The following is a 15,926-nucleotide window of genomic DNA, read 5'->3' as shown; positions in this document are numbered from 1 at the left end:
TCATGCTGGGCATCCCCAGGGAGAGGTGACGCAGCAGGACAGGGCAGGAGTACCTTGTTTTGGCCCGTGATGCCCTGACACCACGGAGATAGGCAGGCAGTGCTTGCAATGGAAGTGGCACGGTGAGGGGCAGGAGAACCGATGCAGCAGGAAAAAGCAGGCTGGAGCATAAGAAATGCCACAGCAGGAATATAAAAAGGGCCTCCGGGCACGGCAGCAGGTTTCGGCAGCATCGGGGCACTGTTGCATCTGGAAGGAATTTGTTGGGGTGGTGAACAGGAGAGCGGGGGGGGAGGCCCAGAAGATGCCACTGGTGGGGCTCAAAGCGTGCCTTTGAGCTCACTCGCCCCAGCCGATGACCTGCGTGAACATCCTGGCTGTGGTGATTTAGGAGCCCAGAAGCATCAATTTCAAGCAGCGGGTCCATTTGCCCTTGCCAGTATTTAAGTGCCTTATGGCCATTGATTCCCAAGAGCATTCAGTGCCTGCAAGCCTCTGGTTCTTGACCGCAGGCACTCCGTAGCCTGAGGTTCGTGGAAAGTCAGCAAAGCTCCAAGTCTTGCCCAGCCTAAAACACAGGTTTGCAATACGCTTGGGTGCACAGGGAGAGGCTGAGCCCAAAGCTATTCCTGGGGATGGATTTATGCTTGTGAGACCTTAGGGGCTGAGGAGTGCACCCGCCCAGCTGGAGGCAGCACATCCCTCTCCGGCCCTCACCCGCCTGTGCTGGATGCATGACTGGGAGGAAAACTGGAGCATAAAGGAGAGCTGTAAATCTGCCTGGAAGCTGTTGGGAAAGCAGTCCCTGGAGGAGGCTGTTTTGCTTTGGGTTGCTGTGCTTTAATTCTTAAAAGCCTTGGCCCGCAGATAAAAAGTTTAGCCTCTAATCCCGTCCCGCAGGAGTGCTCCTACGGAAAGCAGCTCAGAAACACCTTACTCTTCAGCCTCTCCTCCCATCCATGCTCTTCCTTCCCTCTCCATCCCACATATCCTGCTTTGCCATCCCTCCCGGCTACTCTACCTGCTCATACAAATGATTTTGGGCGGGGGCTGGGGTGTCCCCCTGATGCAGCACCTATTGCCCAGCTGCTGGCTACCTTCATTTACCCATGGCAGTGGCAGTGGGAGCTTCCCTGCAGCCCTGCCAAGAACTGTCCCGCCACTGAGGACCTGGCTCGTGCTCCAGGGAGGAGCGGCAATGCTCTCCAGTCCTCACCAGCTCTCCTCTCTCTCCATGCCCATCCCCGTCCCCGCTGCAGGCATCTTCGACAACTGCTCACACGCAGCCAGCGATAAGGGCTGGGCGCTGGGCATCCGCGCCCTGCAGCTCGGCGGCAAGAAGGATGCTCGCTTCTTCTTCTCCCTCCGCACGGACCAGGCGGCCACCGCCACCGAGGTGACCGCCTACCACCGCTACCGCCCTGAGGCATGGACCCACCTGGCCGCCAGCTACGACGGGCGGTGGATGGCTCTCTACGTGGACGGGGCACGGGTGGGCCGCGCCAGTGGGCAGCGGGGACCCCTGCACAGCGCCTTCATGGCCTCCTGCCGCACGCTGCTGCTGGGGGGGGACGCCTGGGGGACCACGCATGCTTTCCGGGGACACCTGGCCGGGCTGGCCCTGTGGCGGACTGCCCTGTCCCAACCCCATCTCCAGCGTCCCTTCCTAGAGGGGCCGGCCAGTGGAGTGGCAGGGCTGGCTCTGGCTGCCGGCTTTGCCATTCCAGAGGATCGCTGGGCGCCTTTTCGGGAGGGTGCCTTCCCCCGGCAGTGGGTGCTGCCATCCCTGCCGTCCCCTGTCCTGCGGCCGCTGGGGCCCCCCACCTGCGGGCAGACTGCCTGTGATAACGTGGAGCTGGTCTCCCACTACAACCAGCACTGGCCGCTGCGGAGTGGGAAGGTGGTACGGTACCGGGTGGTGAACCTGGCGGAGGATGACGGCAGGCGGCCGACGGTCAGCCGGGAGCAGGTTTGGCGGCAACACTGGGCGCTTAGTGAAGCTTTCCGGCCTTACAACATCTCCTGGCAGCTCAGCTTGCTGGAGGTGCGCAACTCCTCCCTGCGCCGCCGTGCCATCCTCCTGGGCTGCGAGCCCAGCAAGGTGGGCAACGAGCGCTGCGACCCCGAGTGTGAGCATCCCCTCACTGGCTACGACGGTGGGGACTGCCGCCGGCCCGGCCGCTGCTTCTCCTGGAAGCGCCGCGATGGCGTCTGCCACATGGAGTGCAACAACATGTTGGATGACTTCGACGACGGCGACTGCTGCGACCCACGGGCCACTGATGTGGCCAGGACCTGCTTCGACCCCGACTCACCCCAGCGGTAGGTGCAGGGCTTATGGGGGGGTGGGGTGGCATGTCGAGGGATGGGGTGCACCCTCTCCCCATCACCCACTCCACACCTGAATGTTGCTTCTGACCTGCCACTTTCCAGTGTGGGAAAGTGGAGAGGTGTTTTCCCATGGGATGGGGGTGCAGGATGGCACTGAGTCCTACCCCTCTGCAACGCCCTGCTGTTAAGTGTTTTTCCCCCCCAAAATTAGCAGGGATTGATGGGCAACTCCCCCCCAGGGGGATTCCCAGTGCAGAGCTGCCAGTCTCCAGTGATAGGCCAGTGGGACTGCGGCATCACCAGGGTGGGCAGAGGGGCCCTGTGCAAAGGATGCTCTTTCCCCTGATCCCCCTGCACGGGACGCAGCGGGGGGATTGCTGCCCCTTCCCCCCCTTCCGTAAATGTGTCTTAAAGCCTGATTTCTTAATTTTTATTAAAAATGCCTTTTTCTGAGTGCTGGGGTGGAGAGAAGGAGGCGATGTTGTTAGGTGTGAGTGGCAGGATTTGATAAGGTGTGGGTTGGTGTGCATAAGCCTCCCCAAATTCTCCCTGGGAAGTGATGCCTAGGGGAGATGCCCTTGGCTGGGCACGGGCAGGGCTGATCAAACCCTGCACCTCAAAGCCAAATGGTGGTTGGGGAGCAAATCCCCCCTCTTCAGGCAAAGATGTGGGGTGGCTGCTTGGTGCCAGAGGAGGATGTGTGCCTTTACCACCTGCCACAGGCGCAAAAAGCCCTGCAAAACCCACGTTGCTCCATGGAGCATCAATGCGCAGCGTTAGGGGACCCTTGCTCTCCCCAGGGCCCTTTGGAGGCAGCAGCTGGGGTGGGATGGAGAAGGGGACCCTCCGCACGTGATGGGGGACCCCGGGGCAGTAGGGGCAGTGGCTTTGGCGTGGTTGGTGGCTTGCGCACTCCTGCCCTCCTCCCCGGAGCCTCTGAAGTGCTGGCAGCCCCGCTGATGGCTTCCAGCACTCAGGGCTCTGCCAAATGTGCTTTCTGGCTGGAGACAGGGAAGGGAAAAAAAGGTCATGGCTTTTCCTTTTTTTTTTTTTTAAGCTGTTTCTGTCTCAGTGTCAGAGAAAATTGCTCATTCCCTGCTGCTGGCTCCCAACGATGGGCAGAGGTGCCCACCGGAGCGGGAGTGGTGCAGCATGGATGGCAGCATCTGGGGAGAAAAGCTGCAAGGGAGGGTTTTAGGGACACATCACCCCTTTGATCTTCTTTCTCCTTCACTTTTTTCCCCTGGGCTGTAGGAGCAGGTAGGCTGTGGCCATAAATCCTTTTTTTGCAACCCAGCTTTTTCTCTTTGCTGCTTCCCAGGTGGGACACAGAGGGTGGAGGGAAGCCGGTGTCTCTGCTCTGGCGGTGGTGACGGGAGAGGAGCAGCGCTTCCCTTCCTCCCTTCCTGAGCCTTTCTCACATGTCCTTCAGTCATCTGAGAAAACACCGGAGGAGAATGGGGAGCTTTTCTTCCAATGCATCCCTCTGGCCACGGAGCCGCACACCCTGCCTCTGCCCGGGCATCCCCCCAGAAGATGTTTCCCCACCCCTGGAAGTCTCTTTGGTGACAGCCACCATCGCCACCCTGTGCCTGTCTGTCCCCTTGTTTCCCATCCCTGTGAGCGAGCATGGGCAGTGTTTCCTGAGCAGGGGGGAGATGAGTGGCTCTCCTACCTGCATGACAGCTCTCCTGCCTGCACAACAACTCTCTGCTCACGGTGGCCACGAGTATCCAATGCTACTCGGCCTTTGCTTCAGCAGGACAAGGGCTTGGTGCTGGCCCTCTGTGTGCAGTTAGAGAAATGTTTTCATCCTCAGACAAGAAGGGCTCCACCTTAAATTAAAAAAAGGCCAAATTTTTGCTGGTATGAATCAGGGCTTCCATTTGTCAGGATTTTCCCCTGAAAGTTGGGAAAGAAAAAAAACAAAACAAAACAAAAACCTTGCTTCTGTGGGAAAGGAATGGGAAAATGGGAACACTAGGGAAATAACAGATCTTTTGCAATTTTCTTTCCGCAGACCTCATTGGCCTGCGCAGAAGACAAGATAGATTGATTGTTTGTAGGCTAAGCTTTGAAAAACGAAATCCGGTGTGCCCAGCATTTGGGAAACATGGGGGCATGAGTTGAATCCTGCTGCTGTGGAGCTCTTCTGAGTTGCTTTTGGCTGGCTTCTTCAGAGATGCTGGTGGACACCAACCCTCCCTGGGCTCATCCCTGCTGAGGGTACCCTGGCTGCTGGGGAAGAATATATATGTTTGCGGGAAAACCACTGGGAAATTGGTAGCGTGGGTTTGAAAAAAACCAAGGCGAACTTGAACTCGCCCAAGGGCATGGCCAGGTCACTGTTGTTCCCCCGAAGTTGGTGGATGAATCCCAAGATACACAAGCAGGTGACCTTAGCCCAAGGGGTTTTGTTCAGGCAGAGTTCCCACTAGGCGAGTACCTCTGGGTTTGCTTGTAAGGTATTATACTTAAATGAACATTTATGAGGAGTGGGGCAGCCGAGGAACATACAGAAGGATTTTTAGGGGGGAAGCCAAAATGGGAGAAATAACGTGAAATAAACTTTAACAAACTGCAGAAAGGCGGCACAATAGGAGCCAGGTGCTTCAATGTGAACAACAGCTTTCGATCTGACTGGAGGAGAGCGAGGGAGCAAGCTGGCTGCTGCTCTGCCGAGACGCCTGCACTTTTTCATACCTGCTGGAGAACCACGTGCCAGAGCCCAGGAGGGAGCTGTGGCTTTGGGGGAGCTGCAGGAGAGGGAAACCCCGCTGCAGGTGGTGCTCTCTAAATCTCCTTTCAGATCAAGGTGGCAAGACAAAAATCTTGGGATCTTTTTTTCATGGAGTAAATCAGCTCTGCTGTATTTCATTTCAAGGCTCTCACAAAGAGTGGTTTGGATGTGAATGCTTCTTGGTATGGCCAAAAATAATCCAAATGGGAAAGTCAGAGTCAGACACTGGACAATTTCTTACTAGCATTGTAGACAGGTTCAGTTCATTTTAGTGAAGGGTCTCGATAGCTTGTTTTAACTTGCATGACCTTAAGCACTCATGCAAAAGCTTTTACCATCTTGCACATCCCTCATTTAAAAATCTACCTTGGTCTGCGGATTTGAGAAAGGCAAATCAGAGGGAGAAGCCTTAGGACCAGCAGTAGCTCTAGTGCTTCTTAGCTGGTGGACATTTCAGTATACTTCCAAGGCCACACTTGGTACTAGCATATTCCCTCATCCATGCTTAGGAGAGGAGGGAAATCAGGTTCGGAAGGAAGGATTATAAAGCTCTGGTGGGGATGGACCCTGCTGTAGCCAAGGTAGGAGCTACCCCCAGCTCTGGGGTAGGGGATGATGCTGAAACGATGGCAGCGTTGTGGTGCACAACACCAGGCCATCAAGCCGTCTTGCCGAGTCCTTCCTGCACCTCCTCTAGTAGTGTGTGGGACAAGACAAGTCCTGCTGTGCTCTGAGCCAGCTGGGCCACCACCCACACGTAAAACCCACCGGTGGGACTGCGTGCTTGTGGCTGGAGGGAGACTTGAGTGAGAGCTCAGGTAAACAGCTGAGTGTAGACATCCCTGCAAGGCACCACAACAGGAGCCATAGGAAGCAAGTCAGGGACTTCTCACTCACCCTGACCCACCATATGAAGAAAAAGGGGACAGGCAATAGCAGAAGAGCTGCCTGCTGTCATCCTTTGCCCAGTCTCATCCTGATTTAAAGCATTTTCCAGGAGTTGCTGGCAGCATAATGCCAGGGTCTGGAGTAAAATTTGCCTTGATTTGCTGCAGACATGCATCTTCTTGCAGTGGCTGAGTGCTGTTGTAATTGGTGCTCTTGGAAGGAAAACAGCAACAGCTCATTAACAGCAATTAACACTCAGCAAGGGTCTCCCTCCGGCAGTTAGTCAATGAGAGTCTGGTGTGTGACACAGTTAATGTGAAAAGAAAAACTGGAAGGGAAGTCTGGAGAGCAAAGTGGATAAGGGCAGAGCTGCTGGGCCTTTCATCTCACTACCCAAAGTAACGGCGGAAATAACCAAAGTGACAAAAGGAGGTGAAAAATGATGAGGTGTCTCCAGTCTCTTGGTGGCCTCCACTGGGATGACCACAGCTGTGATATCAAAGTGTACCTGATTAACAGGACACTTGATGGGCTTTAATGCAAGCTTAGCTGGCTTCCCATCCTAAAGGAAGGATCCTTAATTGGGTTAAGGCTGCTTGGGACCCTCCTGCTGTTTAAGTGGTGTCTTCAAAAGCTGATCCAGATTAACCTCACTGAATATCTCTCTGGTGGACAACCCCCGGGGATGAATGAATCGCTCCAAGCTATTCTCTGGCACTTGAGCAGCCCATTGCCAGGAGGTGTTCAGCTGAATGTGGTTGGATTGGTAGCATAAAAAGTGTAATATTGAGAGCAGGTGAGGCAAGGATGGCATCTTGGGGCAACAGCTGACCTGCCCAGCCCTTAATCCCAACCAGATGGTAAAACAACATTCAAATTAGCTGCTCACTTCCCCTTCCCTTGCTACAGGAAACATTAGCGGATTTTTTTCACGGTGAACGAGGGTCGGTATGTGCAATGTTACTTCAAAATTATAAGCCTTGGGAACAACCTGAGGTCACTAATACTGTTGCAGAGCATGGCTTCAACTAGAGGTGGTAGGTGTCTGCAGGCACCTTCATTTGCTGCTTGTGGTGGTTGGTCACTTGAAGGATGGATAGAGAGGGTGTGTTATCTGCAAACTATTGAACACGCTGCCTGTGGAGTGGAGGAGACTATTTGCTTGCCTGATGCTCCCACGAGGAAAGCATGGTTAGGAAGTACTCCTGCTCAGGGCCTGAGCTCTGGCTGCTTTTTAGCTCCCTCTGATACCTCTTGGAGTCCTACTGGCCTGTACCCATGTCCTGGTGTTCCCAAAGTATCAAGTCTCAAGGGCTTGGTCTCAGTGCTCTCAAGTGTGGTGGTGAGATGAGTGCTTTGGGGACGCCAAACATGTCAGTGATGGATTCACTGGCTTCTGAGCTTGTTGCTTCTCCTCTGTAGTAGACCTGCTGGGACTGGGGACGTGCAGTAATAAACAGGGCTTTTTGCTGGAGCCTGATGGTTTTGTGGTGGATGCTTTAAAACTTCATGAAAGTGGTTGGATTTGAGCTCATCAAAAATGTTATACTTTCCTTTGTAGGAAAACATGCTCTCTCTGAGCTTTCCCATTGATTACTGATTTCAAAATTTGGCAAAGATAGAAGGGGTTGTCCTTGATAGAGCCCATTATATATGGCAGGCAGGATGTCTACCAAGCTGCTTGCTTGTGATAGGACTTGGAGGCTATATCCATGTAAACGTGCCTCTGGGTTACTCAGCTCACCCAGAGCCCTAGCTTGGAGGTGAAGACCCCAAGTTTGCTTTTGACCTTCTCAAAGTACATTAGAGAATATTTGGCATGTTACTACCCCGTAGTAAGGATCTGGTGTGTTGTGCCAAAGGTGAGCCCAACAGCGGGGTTTTGCTCCCAAGAGGGAGGGCTCAGAGTGGTGAGATAATGCATCCACTGTGGGCTTGGTTGGTGGGACTTAGTGGGCTCTGCAATGTGTTTACACTTGTGCCACTGGGGAACTGCACACCTTGGCCTCTGGCTGCTGCCTTTGCTGTCCCTGCAAGATATATTTTGTTTGCTTAGTCTTTCTATTTCTTCTTTCTGGTTCCTTGCTTGCTGTGAAGGCTGTTCCTTTCCTTCCATGTGATGCACTTGTCTGTCCTTGTGTCTTGTATCTCCCAAACTTTATCGTAAATGAAGCTATGAGTTGGGCACTCAAAAGGCCTCTTTGGGGCTTTTGTTCTCACAAAGATGTGAGAGAGGGAGATTATAACCTCTCCAGCATGGGCTGATAGATAAAAGGAAAGGGTAGCTGTGGGCTGTAATTTCAAATGATGAGAGGTCCACGAGGAGAAGGTCGGGAGTGGCAGAGGAGGTGGTGATGGGGGCTCTAGCACGGAGGCACACTCTAAGGCACATGTGGCGAGACCAGGGTCTGACTCAGTCCCTCCAACATGGCATCAGGCCAGTGGGACTGTGGGAGTGACTCCCTTCCACAGGGAAGGTGGCAGCACGGTGCAGCTGTCCAAGGGACCATGCAAGGTCTTGGGGACACAGGTCAAGAGCAGAGGGCTCTATATCACAGTGGCTCCTGGTGGGACCAGAGCTCTGTTGAGGGAGCAGAGGAGTGGGGCTGGAAGAGGAGCACGAGGATATAGATGTGTCCAGGTCCAAGGGCTGATTCCCAGCCCCTGGCTTTGGTGCTAGCCAAAGCAGCTTGCTTTTTATAGCAAGTGGCAGCATAGTGCTGATGTGCCCAAATCTTCTTCTGTATGTTTTGGGGTGCTAAAAGTAGGAAATAAAATCTACAGTAATGCACTCCTTTTCTTCCCAAGGTAGAAGGGTCAAGGGTTAATTTCCAGTAAGCCTCTGCTAGATGACGAGTCTCGCTCACTCCCGCAAGCCTTGTGAGCATGGAGCTGCCAGGCAGCGTGTTCCTCGAGGAACCTGCCAGGTCCCCCCAAGGGTGACCATGTCTCTGTGGGAGAGGGAGAACATGATCTGCGTGTGAGTGAGGGGAGAGGACCCCTGCCCAGCGGCTGTAGGCAGCCTGGGTGCTTTTGGGGAAAACAGCTGTCCCACATGTGAGCTATTGTTCTAGCAAACACCACTGTCCCGGGGGCTCACTTAAGGGGGGCCGATTGTATGGGGATGGCAATTGTGAAGGAACAGCGTGTGTCCAATGGCTGGGGGGTGACTCTTTGTCCTGATGTTCAGCCTTCTACAGGGCTCCTCCTTGTCCAACTGTACCCTTGCATGCTGGTAGAGGATGCCAGCTGAGACACCGGCCAGGCTAGCAAGACCCCACGAAATGAAATAGCAGGGCGACAAGGAGCTCGGCAGCCATCCGGTGGGACACCATCAGCTTGGTGTTGATGGGGTCTCTGGGATGATTTAATTCCTGTTTGGATTGGCAGGCTGAGCTGCAGCCGTTGGAGTTGTTAAGTGAACACACTGCTTTTAGTTTTCCTTGGCCCAGCCCCCACCTTTATTTAGGAAATGAAATTGCCCCTTTGCAGAGGGTGATGCAGTGAGACAGAACAGGTCTAGTGGAGCCCAAACCCACCAAGATGGCATGAGGCAGAGGACTTTGCTGGGAGGCTTTGGGGAGGGCGAGGATGCTGAGCCTTTGCGATTGTAGCCTGCTAAGGGCTGTGCTGGGGATCAGAGGCAGCCTCGGATTTTTTGTTGTTTGTGGTTAATGTCTGATCATTGCATTACAAAACTTCCCCAGTAAATTATCTTGCATCCTTTTTATATCCACGAGGAAGGCATTTTTAGAATGCTGGCTTGCGCGCGCCATGCTCCGGCTGGGACACCCAATTGCCTCGACCTAAAAATAAGTTGGAGGCTTGGGACTTGGTTTTTCCCTTTTAAAAAAAATAAAAATATATATCTATATAAAGCAGGGGGGACATGTTTGGCTTGAAAAGATTTCTTTTCCTCTTTTTCTCTGTTTTGATCCCTTTCCTGACCAATATCAAGGCTGCAAGTTTTTGCCCTTCAGTGAGAAGTTTAGGGTGAAGGTAGCAAAGTTTTGGACCTTTTAGCAAGACTGGATGTTGCCATCATGGTGAAGAGTACCTGAGGGGGTGTTTATTGACCACGGGGCTGTGTGGTTCCCCTTGCAGAGGAACTAGGACCTGTTAGCTTAACGTCCCTGGGAGCATCATCCCTGCTCAGCACGTTGTCAGCCCTGTTAAAGGGTCCTTCTTCTGCTGGTGCCCAGGAGCTTTCAGCCTGAACAGATGAGGCAGGCCAGAGACTGGAATGGTGGCACTCTGGTCTTCTGCCACCCTTTCACTGACTTCTGTTGCAAGGCCATACTGCCCCACTGATGGATGGGCATGTGCATTGCAGGCTGCTGTGGGCTCATCTGAGCATCATCGGAAATCCTTCTCCAGCCTTGCAGTGTTTGTGTTTCCTTTTCTGTTGTCCTACTAGTCAGGGAGGCTGGATGAAGAAGACAGACTGACTTTTGCTTGTCACCTCGTGGTCACCAGAACAGTTTTTGGAGATGACCTCAATCTCAGGGCTCTGCCTCCCTCATCCATGCAGAAACCAGTTTGTGGTCTGGCCCCTCTGCAGCAGCCATGCCTTCTTTCAGGAGGGGACCAAGCTGCCTCCTGCTCTGCATTAGACCATGTTTCTCTCCAGCCTCGACTGGTCCTAGCACAGAGCTCCACATGCATTCTATCTCCTGAGACCTGGTGCTGAAGATGGTGCTGGTGGTGATGTGCATCAGTCCCAGCAATTTGGCTGGAGACAGGTTTTAGGCAGTAGTGTGGCACATCGTTGCTGGAACGTGTGCCGTAGGGTCATCTTCACCATGCTCGTTCAGTCTACAGATCTTCATCTTTCACACCATCTCTTTGAGGTCTGTCCTATGAAGGAGGATGCTGTGGGAGATGGGTGGGAAAGGAGGAGGCACCGGGTGAAAAGCTGGACACTTGCTTTCCATTGAACAGCAGTGGGATATGGGTGTCTAACTTCTCCAAGCTCCTTTGAAAACCCTGCATAGCAAAGATCACGTCTTCTGAGATGTTTGCAAACACCTGTGCTGTGGGCAGGGGTAATCCCAGCTCTTCAGCTGGGGAAACTGAGGCACGAAGTCTTAGACATCTTGCCCTGCAGTTGTGCAGCAATGAGGTGCTGCTGTTGATGCTGGGGCTGTGGCCTCCTGCCCCCTAGTCCCTGGATGGGGAAGAGAGGCATTTAATGAAAGGAGATGAAGCTGCTCAGTCCTGGCTAAATGCAAGGTAAAAAATGATGCCCTCATTTATGCAGTTCCTCTTTGTCTGGAGTGCTTTGCTGAGCCTCCAGGCCCAGAGACTCTGCTCAGCCACGTGAAGCCCACGCAGTGCTGGTGGAGACCAGGAGTGTTGCACCCACCTCTGTCATCTGCTCTGTCTTCCCTCAGCAGATTGTGAACTGCACTATAAAAATTGGCAGTGAAATTCAGGCTCCTGGGGACACTGACTTGTTTGCAGAGACCTTAAGACCTCCCTAAACCTGGGATGTTGCTTTGTATTTTTGCTGCAGGCAAAAAGTAAGAGAAAGCTGATTTACAGATCTGTTCTTGTGGGTTACATGGGACAAGGCTTATCTGTGCAACCTTAGACAGGCAAAAAGTGCTGTAAGACTTGGTCCTGACCTGGGATGTTTTGTTGTTGTTTTTTTAAAATTTTGCTTTGAAACAATCCAGGCAGGAAGTAAACCATACCTGGCTTTGTTTAGCTTGGACTCTGCTCTAGAATAACTTGCTACTGTTGAGTTCTCCCTTGCAAAACCACAAGGGGCTGCAAACATATTTCTCCACTTCCCCCGGTGCTTCTCGCTTGCCCTCTCTCACACGCATTCTGTATGATACCAGCATCCAGCCAGCCAGCATCAACACTGTCAAAAGAAGGCGAGCGCTTACGCTGCACGGTGATAGCAAGCCTCTTCAAAGCGTGTCGGGGCGTACTGGAACCCAGACGTTGCCTGTGCTGGGCTTTGGAGCCTGGCCACCCGGGGCAATGCTGGGCTCCCCTCCTTCCCCAAGCTGCTGCTTTGCTGCCTTTCTCCCTGGCAGGGCTCCTTTCCTTCCCCTAAATGGTTCAAAACTGGATCTTTAACTCTGTTTCTTTTGATTTCTTCTCATTAACTCCCCCCAGCCACTGCCGTTTCCCTGTTTTCAGGGATGATGTCTCATGATGACAGCTCCCCTCTCCTTCTCACAGCCCCCAGAGATATGCAGTAGCTTCCTGACTTGCTAGGTACGCTGTTAGGTCCGTGCTCTTGCAGATGGCCAGGTGTGTGCTCTGGGGGAGTGATGATGCATTTTCAGAGGCCACTGTGATAGTCTGAGCCTCCTTTGTGCTTGCCAAGAGAGAGGGGGGGTCAGTGATGGACACAGGTGGAAAGCCCAACTCAGCAGGATCCTATCTCCCAGGCATGCACAAGCCCTGGAGTTTGCACCCACAGTCTGCACTTGGCCAGCAGTGTTGCTCCTTCCTTGCACACTCTTGGGGTTCAGGGGGTGGAGGTGAATGATGCTGCAAGCAGATGGCATGCTGTGTTATGGACCTGCTTGGGGATGGCAGTGGGAGGCACCTTACTGGGGTGGAAGCAGACAGTGACCTGCAATATTTGTCTCCTTTGCTTATTCCACTGATGATGAGGAGAAGCAACAGACTGTGGCTCTGAACCCTCTAATTCCAGATTCATTGGTTTTTGAAGGGGAAGGTAAGAGGGAGCAGGAGGACAGATGTTCCTTTGAAATTTCGGAGTTTTCAGGTCCTTGGTTTTTGTCTGGCTTATTCTACGGTGGTGACATGTACCCTCCAGGCTTGCTGTCCTGCACATGTGTGGCTTGGGATCTCCTCTTTGCAATGGCTGGACCCACAGGCTGGTTTCAAACAGATTAAAAAACCTTGGGCATCTGTGTTCCTGCAGGCTCATGAAAAGGCCAGCCAGGAGAGGAGAGCTGCCCCTGTGATGGGCAAAGGGTTTGCTGCTTCCAGGATTAGTTCTTAGTAATTAGTACATTCTTCTTGGAGTTCACTCCTATTGATGTTTCGGTGTGTGTTAACCCCAAATAATCCAAGATTTCTGCCTGTGAATTTCACTGTAGGATCATCAACTGAGAGCCTGTAGGTTGAGTTTAAACCCAGAAGTCTGAGGCACGTGTGGCTTTTCAGCTCCCAGTGAGCTCTCCCTGGGAGTAACAGGGGTGCACGGTCCATGGAGGATGAGAGATGGTCCATGTGTCCTCTGCTCCCACCACGAGAGCAGATGGGAGCCCAGCCGCTCCAAAAGCCTGACTCGGCATCGCTGCCTGGTCTGATGAAAGACATCCCCGTACTTTGATGGGTCTCAGATGGGTCGCGTGTTTTAAGATGATCTCACCCGTGAGGAAGTGGTAAGCCTCTCTGAGGAAGAGATGGCCATGATTCACTCTGATAGAAATAGAAAGGCCAAATAAGCAAATGGAAACTCCCTATTGACAAGGTCCCTGCAATTTAAAAGGGTTTTTACTACCTATTCCAGTATGCATTTGAAAATCATATGCATTTACTCTTACATACTACAATCAGATGGTTTTTAAGCCATTAAGGCCCATTGGGTCAATAACCACCATTTTCAAAAATCTATTAAATACCCATTTCCGTGGAAATAGAGCTTTTACAATTGATCATGGCTACCGACTCCCATTAAAATAAACCCCAAATGCTATCAACTCTCCCAAGATGTAGAGCACTAAAACACAGATTGTCAGGACAAATTTATCCCAGGGGAAAGTTGATGGCCCATTATGCTTAAGCAACACAAGAATTGTCACATAAGCCAGGAAGTTTATGGGACTTGCATGGATTTGTCCTCCCTGAGGGGGTAAAAAGGAAGGTTCATGGGGTGAATCTGTAGTGCTAACACAAGCTCAAAGGCGGCCTCCTGCAGGAGCTTTTTGGGAAACATTTGGCTTATTTTGTATTAACTTTCAAGTGTGTACAGGCTTTGGTTGTTTGGCAGAATCAAACGATGCTTTAGGGCTGAAGTGCTGTAAGAAATGCTGCATTTGTGCATCTGTTATTGGTGGGACAGGGTTTTCCATTTTGAATTATACAGGAATGTTACACCTCTGAGGTTGTATGAGGAAAGCTGTTGGGAAGATGACCTTGCAAAGATGAGGTCCTTGTCTCTCTGCCCTGGGAAGGAAAGCCTTTGGGGCTGCTGGTCTTGTGGTGGACCCTAAAGCAGACTGCGGGCGTGTGAATGTGGTGGGACTGCAGGGGATCCCTGCAGGTTGCCTCTGGGTGAGAAGTAGCTCAAGAGATGGAAGGCCGGTGACCAGGGGCTTGACAATGTGGGGGAGAAGGGGCGGGAAGAGTAGATGTCCCCACTGGAACATTGCTGGTAGCTCTTTCCATGCATGGGAGGTGAGAGCTCTGCCAGTCCTAAAACGTACTGCGGAGCAGAAAGACCCCGCGTGTCCCTGCTGAGCACCAGTGATGGAGCATTGCAGCTCTGGCAGGTCCTCCTCAGGAGGGGACCTAAAGAGCTGGGACCTGTCGGTGTGGCTGTTGTCCCCTCTGAGAGCAGCCTTCAGTTTTCAGGGGATGCACCAAGGATGGGGGAACAGCAGAAAGGGGTCCCAGCCCCAGCTCCCACGTCTTGATCGGCAGAGAAGCACAGGAGGGAGCTTTGCGATCCAGCTGTCCTTTCTGATTAGGGCTTTGCTGCTTACCATCTCTGCCAGACAGCAACAACTCTCATGACGTGGGCTGGCTGCCGAAGTCAGTTGAAAGCTACTGTGCCCCCTTGGAGGAGAGGTCAGGTAGTCCCTGCTGAGCCAGGGGCCGTGCTTCCCTTGTTTGTCTCGCTTCATGCCTCCTTCAATCATCTTCACCGCAGTCCTCTGCTCCCTTCTGCAGCCCTGGATTTCTCTGCTGTGTGTGCCTGCTCCTGACCCAGCACTCCTCTTCCCTCTGCACTGTCACCTCTCTGAGCCATTTCTTGCTGGGGGATGATGTCTGTGCTATGGAGCCATGTCTAGATGCCTCCTCCCTGAGGCCACTGTGAAAAGATGTCCCTTCCCCTCCAGCAACATGGTGATGCCAGATGATATTTGTGATGGGAATGGAGGAGACAAGGTGGTGAATTGGTCCTCCCCTTCTTAAGGCAATTTAATTTGGGGCAGACAAAGGGGAACATGGGGGTTCCTGTCCCTGGGGAGAGTGTAGACATATATTCCTAGAGCAAGTGTTGTGGGACTTTGTCCTGGGATCGTGATGTAATGACTTCTGTGTCAGGCACCAAGACGACCTGACCTTTTGGGATCATTGGTGGTTGGTCTTGGTGCTTTCTGCAGTGTAGGATTGACTCCTCCAGGAGCTCAGGAGAGACTGTAGGTCTGTCAAGTAGCCACAACCATTGGAAATTTTTTGGAAACTGAAGTGCAACTTAGACAAAATGCTGATGCCTGGGTTCAGATGAGTGGTTCTCAAAAAACTTACCTTCTCCTAAGATGTCCTAGGGCTGGTGGTACCTCAGTTATAGCCAGGAAACCTACACAGGCACATGGAGATGTGCTGGGATTCCCAGCAAAGCCATCCCAAGAGGCCCTCAGACAGGCCATGGTGCCCATCATATGCATGGCAGCTAGTAGCTGAGTGAGGCAGTAAGCCAGCCTTGTCCTGAGGGTGCCAACATGAAACCAATGTTTTTCAATGATCCAAGCATCTGATGCACTTGTGATTAATCTGGCTGAACAAAGATCTACTGAACATCCCTGTCCCTTCAGACGAGCAGTGGAGGGAACTTCCCAGTCCTGCAGTGCAGGTCAGAAATCCCAGGGGCTGGAGGCTGATGATGCAGATACTTTAGCATCCTCCAAGAGAAGGCTCAAATTTGGCAAAGCCACAAGAGGAGGCTGTATCTGAAAATAGCATTGGAAGGGGAGGTCAGAAGATCTGCTAGGGGGTGTACAGTCATTGGCATGGGTGTCCTGAGGGT

General features: G+C 52.6%; 1 protein-coding gene across 1 annotated transcript in view; it reads left to right on the top strand.

Annotated features, from left to right (window-relative positions):
• Positions 1 to 1,198: 1,198 nt before the first annotated feature.
• Positions 1,199 to 15,926, top strand: part of PAPPA2 (pappalysin 2) — an 88,291-nt gene continuing 73,563 nt past the window's right edge. Inside the window, exon 1 of the mRNA XM_010580724.1 lies at positions 1,199 to 2,322. Coding sequence (XP_010579026.1) covers positions 1,199 to 2,322 — 1,124 coding nt within the window. The remainder of the gene's footprint in view (positions 2,323 to 15,926) is intronic.

The sequence above is a fragment of the Haliaeetus leucocephalus genome, unplaced genomic scaffold (assembly GCF_000737465.1).
Source record: "Haliaeetus leucocephalus isolate CR32 unplaced genomic scaffold, Haliaeetus_leucocephalus-4.0 Scaffold730, whole genome shotgun sequence".
In the NCBI taxonomy this organism is placed as follows: domain Eukaryota; kingdom Metazoa; phylum Chordata; class Aves; order Accipitriformes; family Accipitridae; genus Haliaeetus; species Haliaeetus leucocephalus.
The sequence above is the reverse complement of the archived record's forward strand: the minus strand, read 5'-3'. Positions and strand labels throughout refer to the sequence as shown.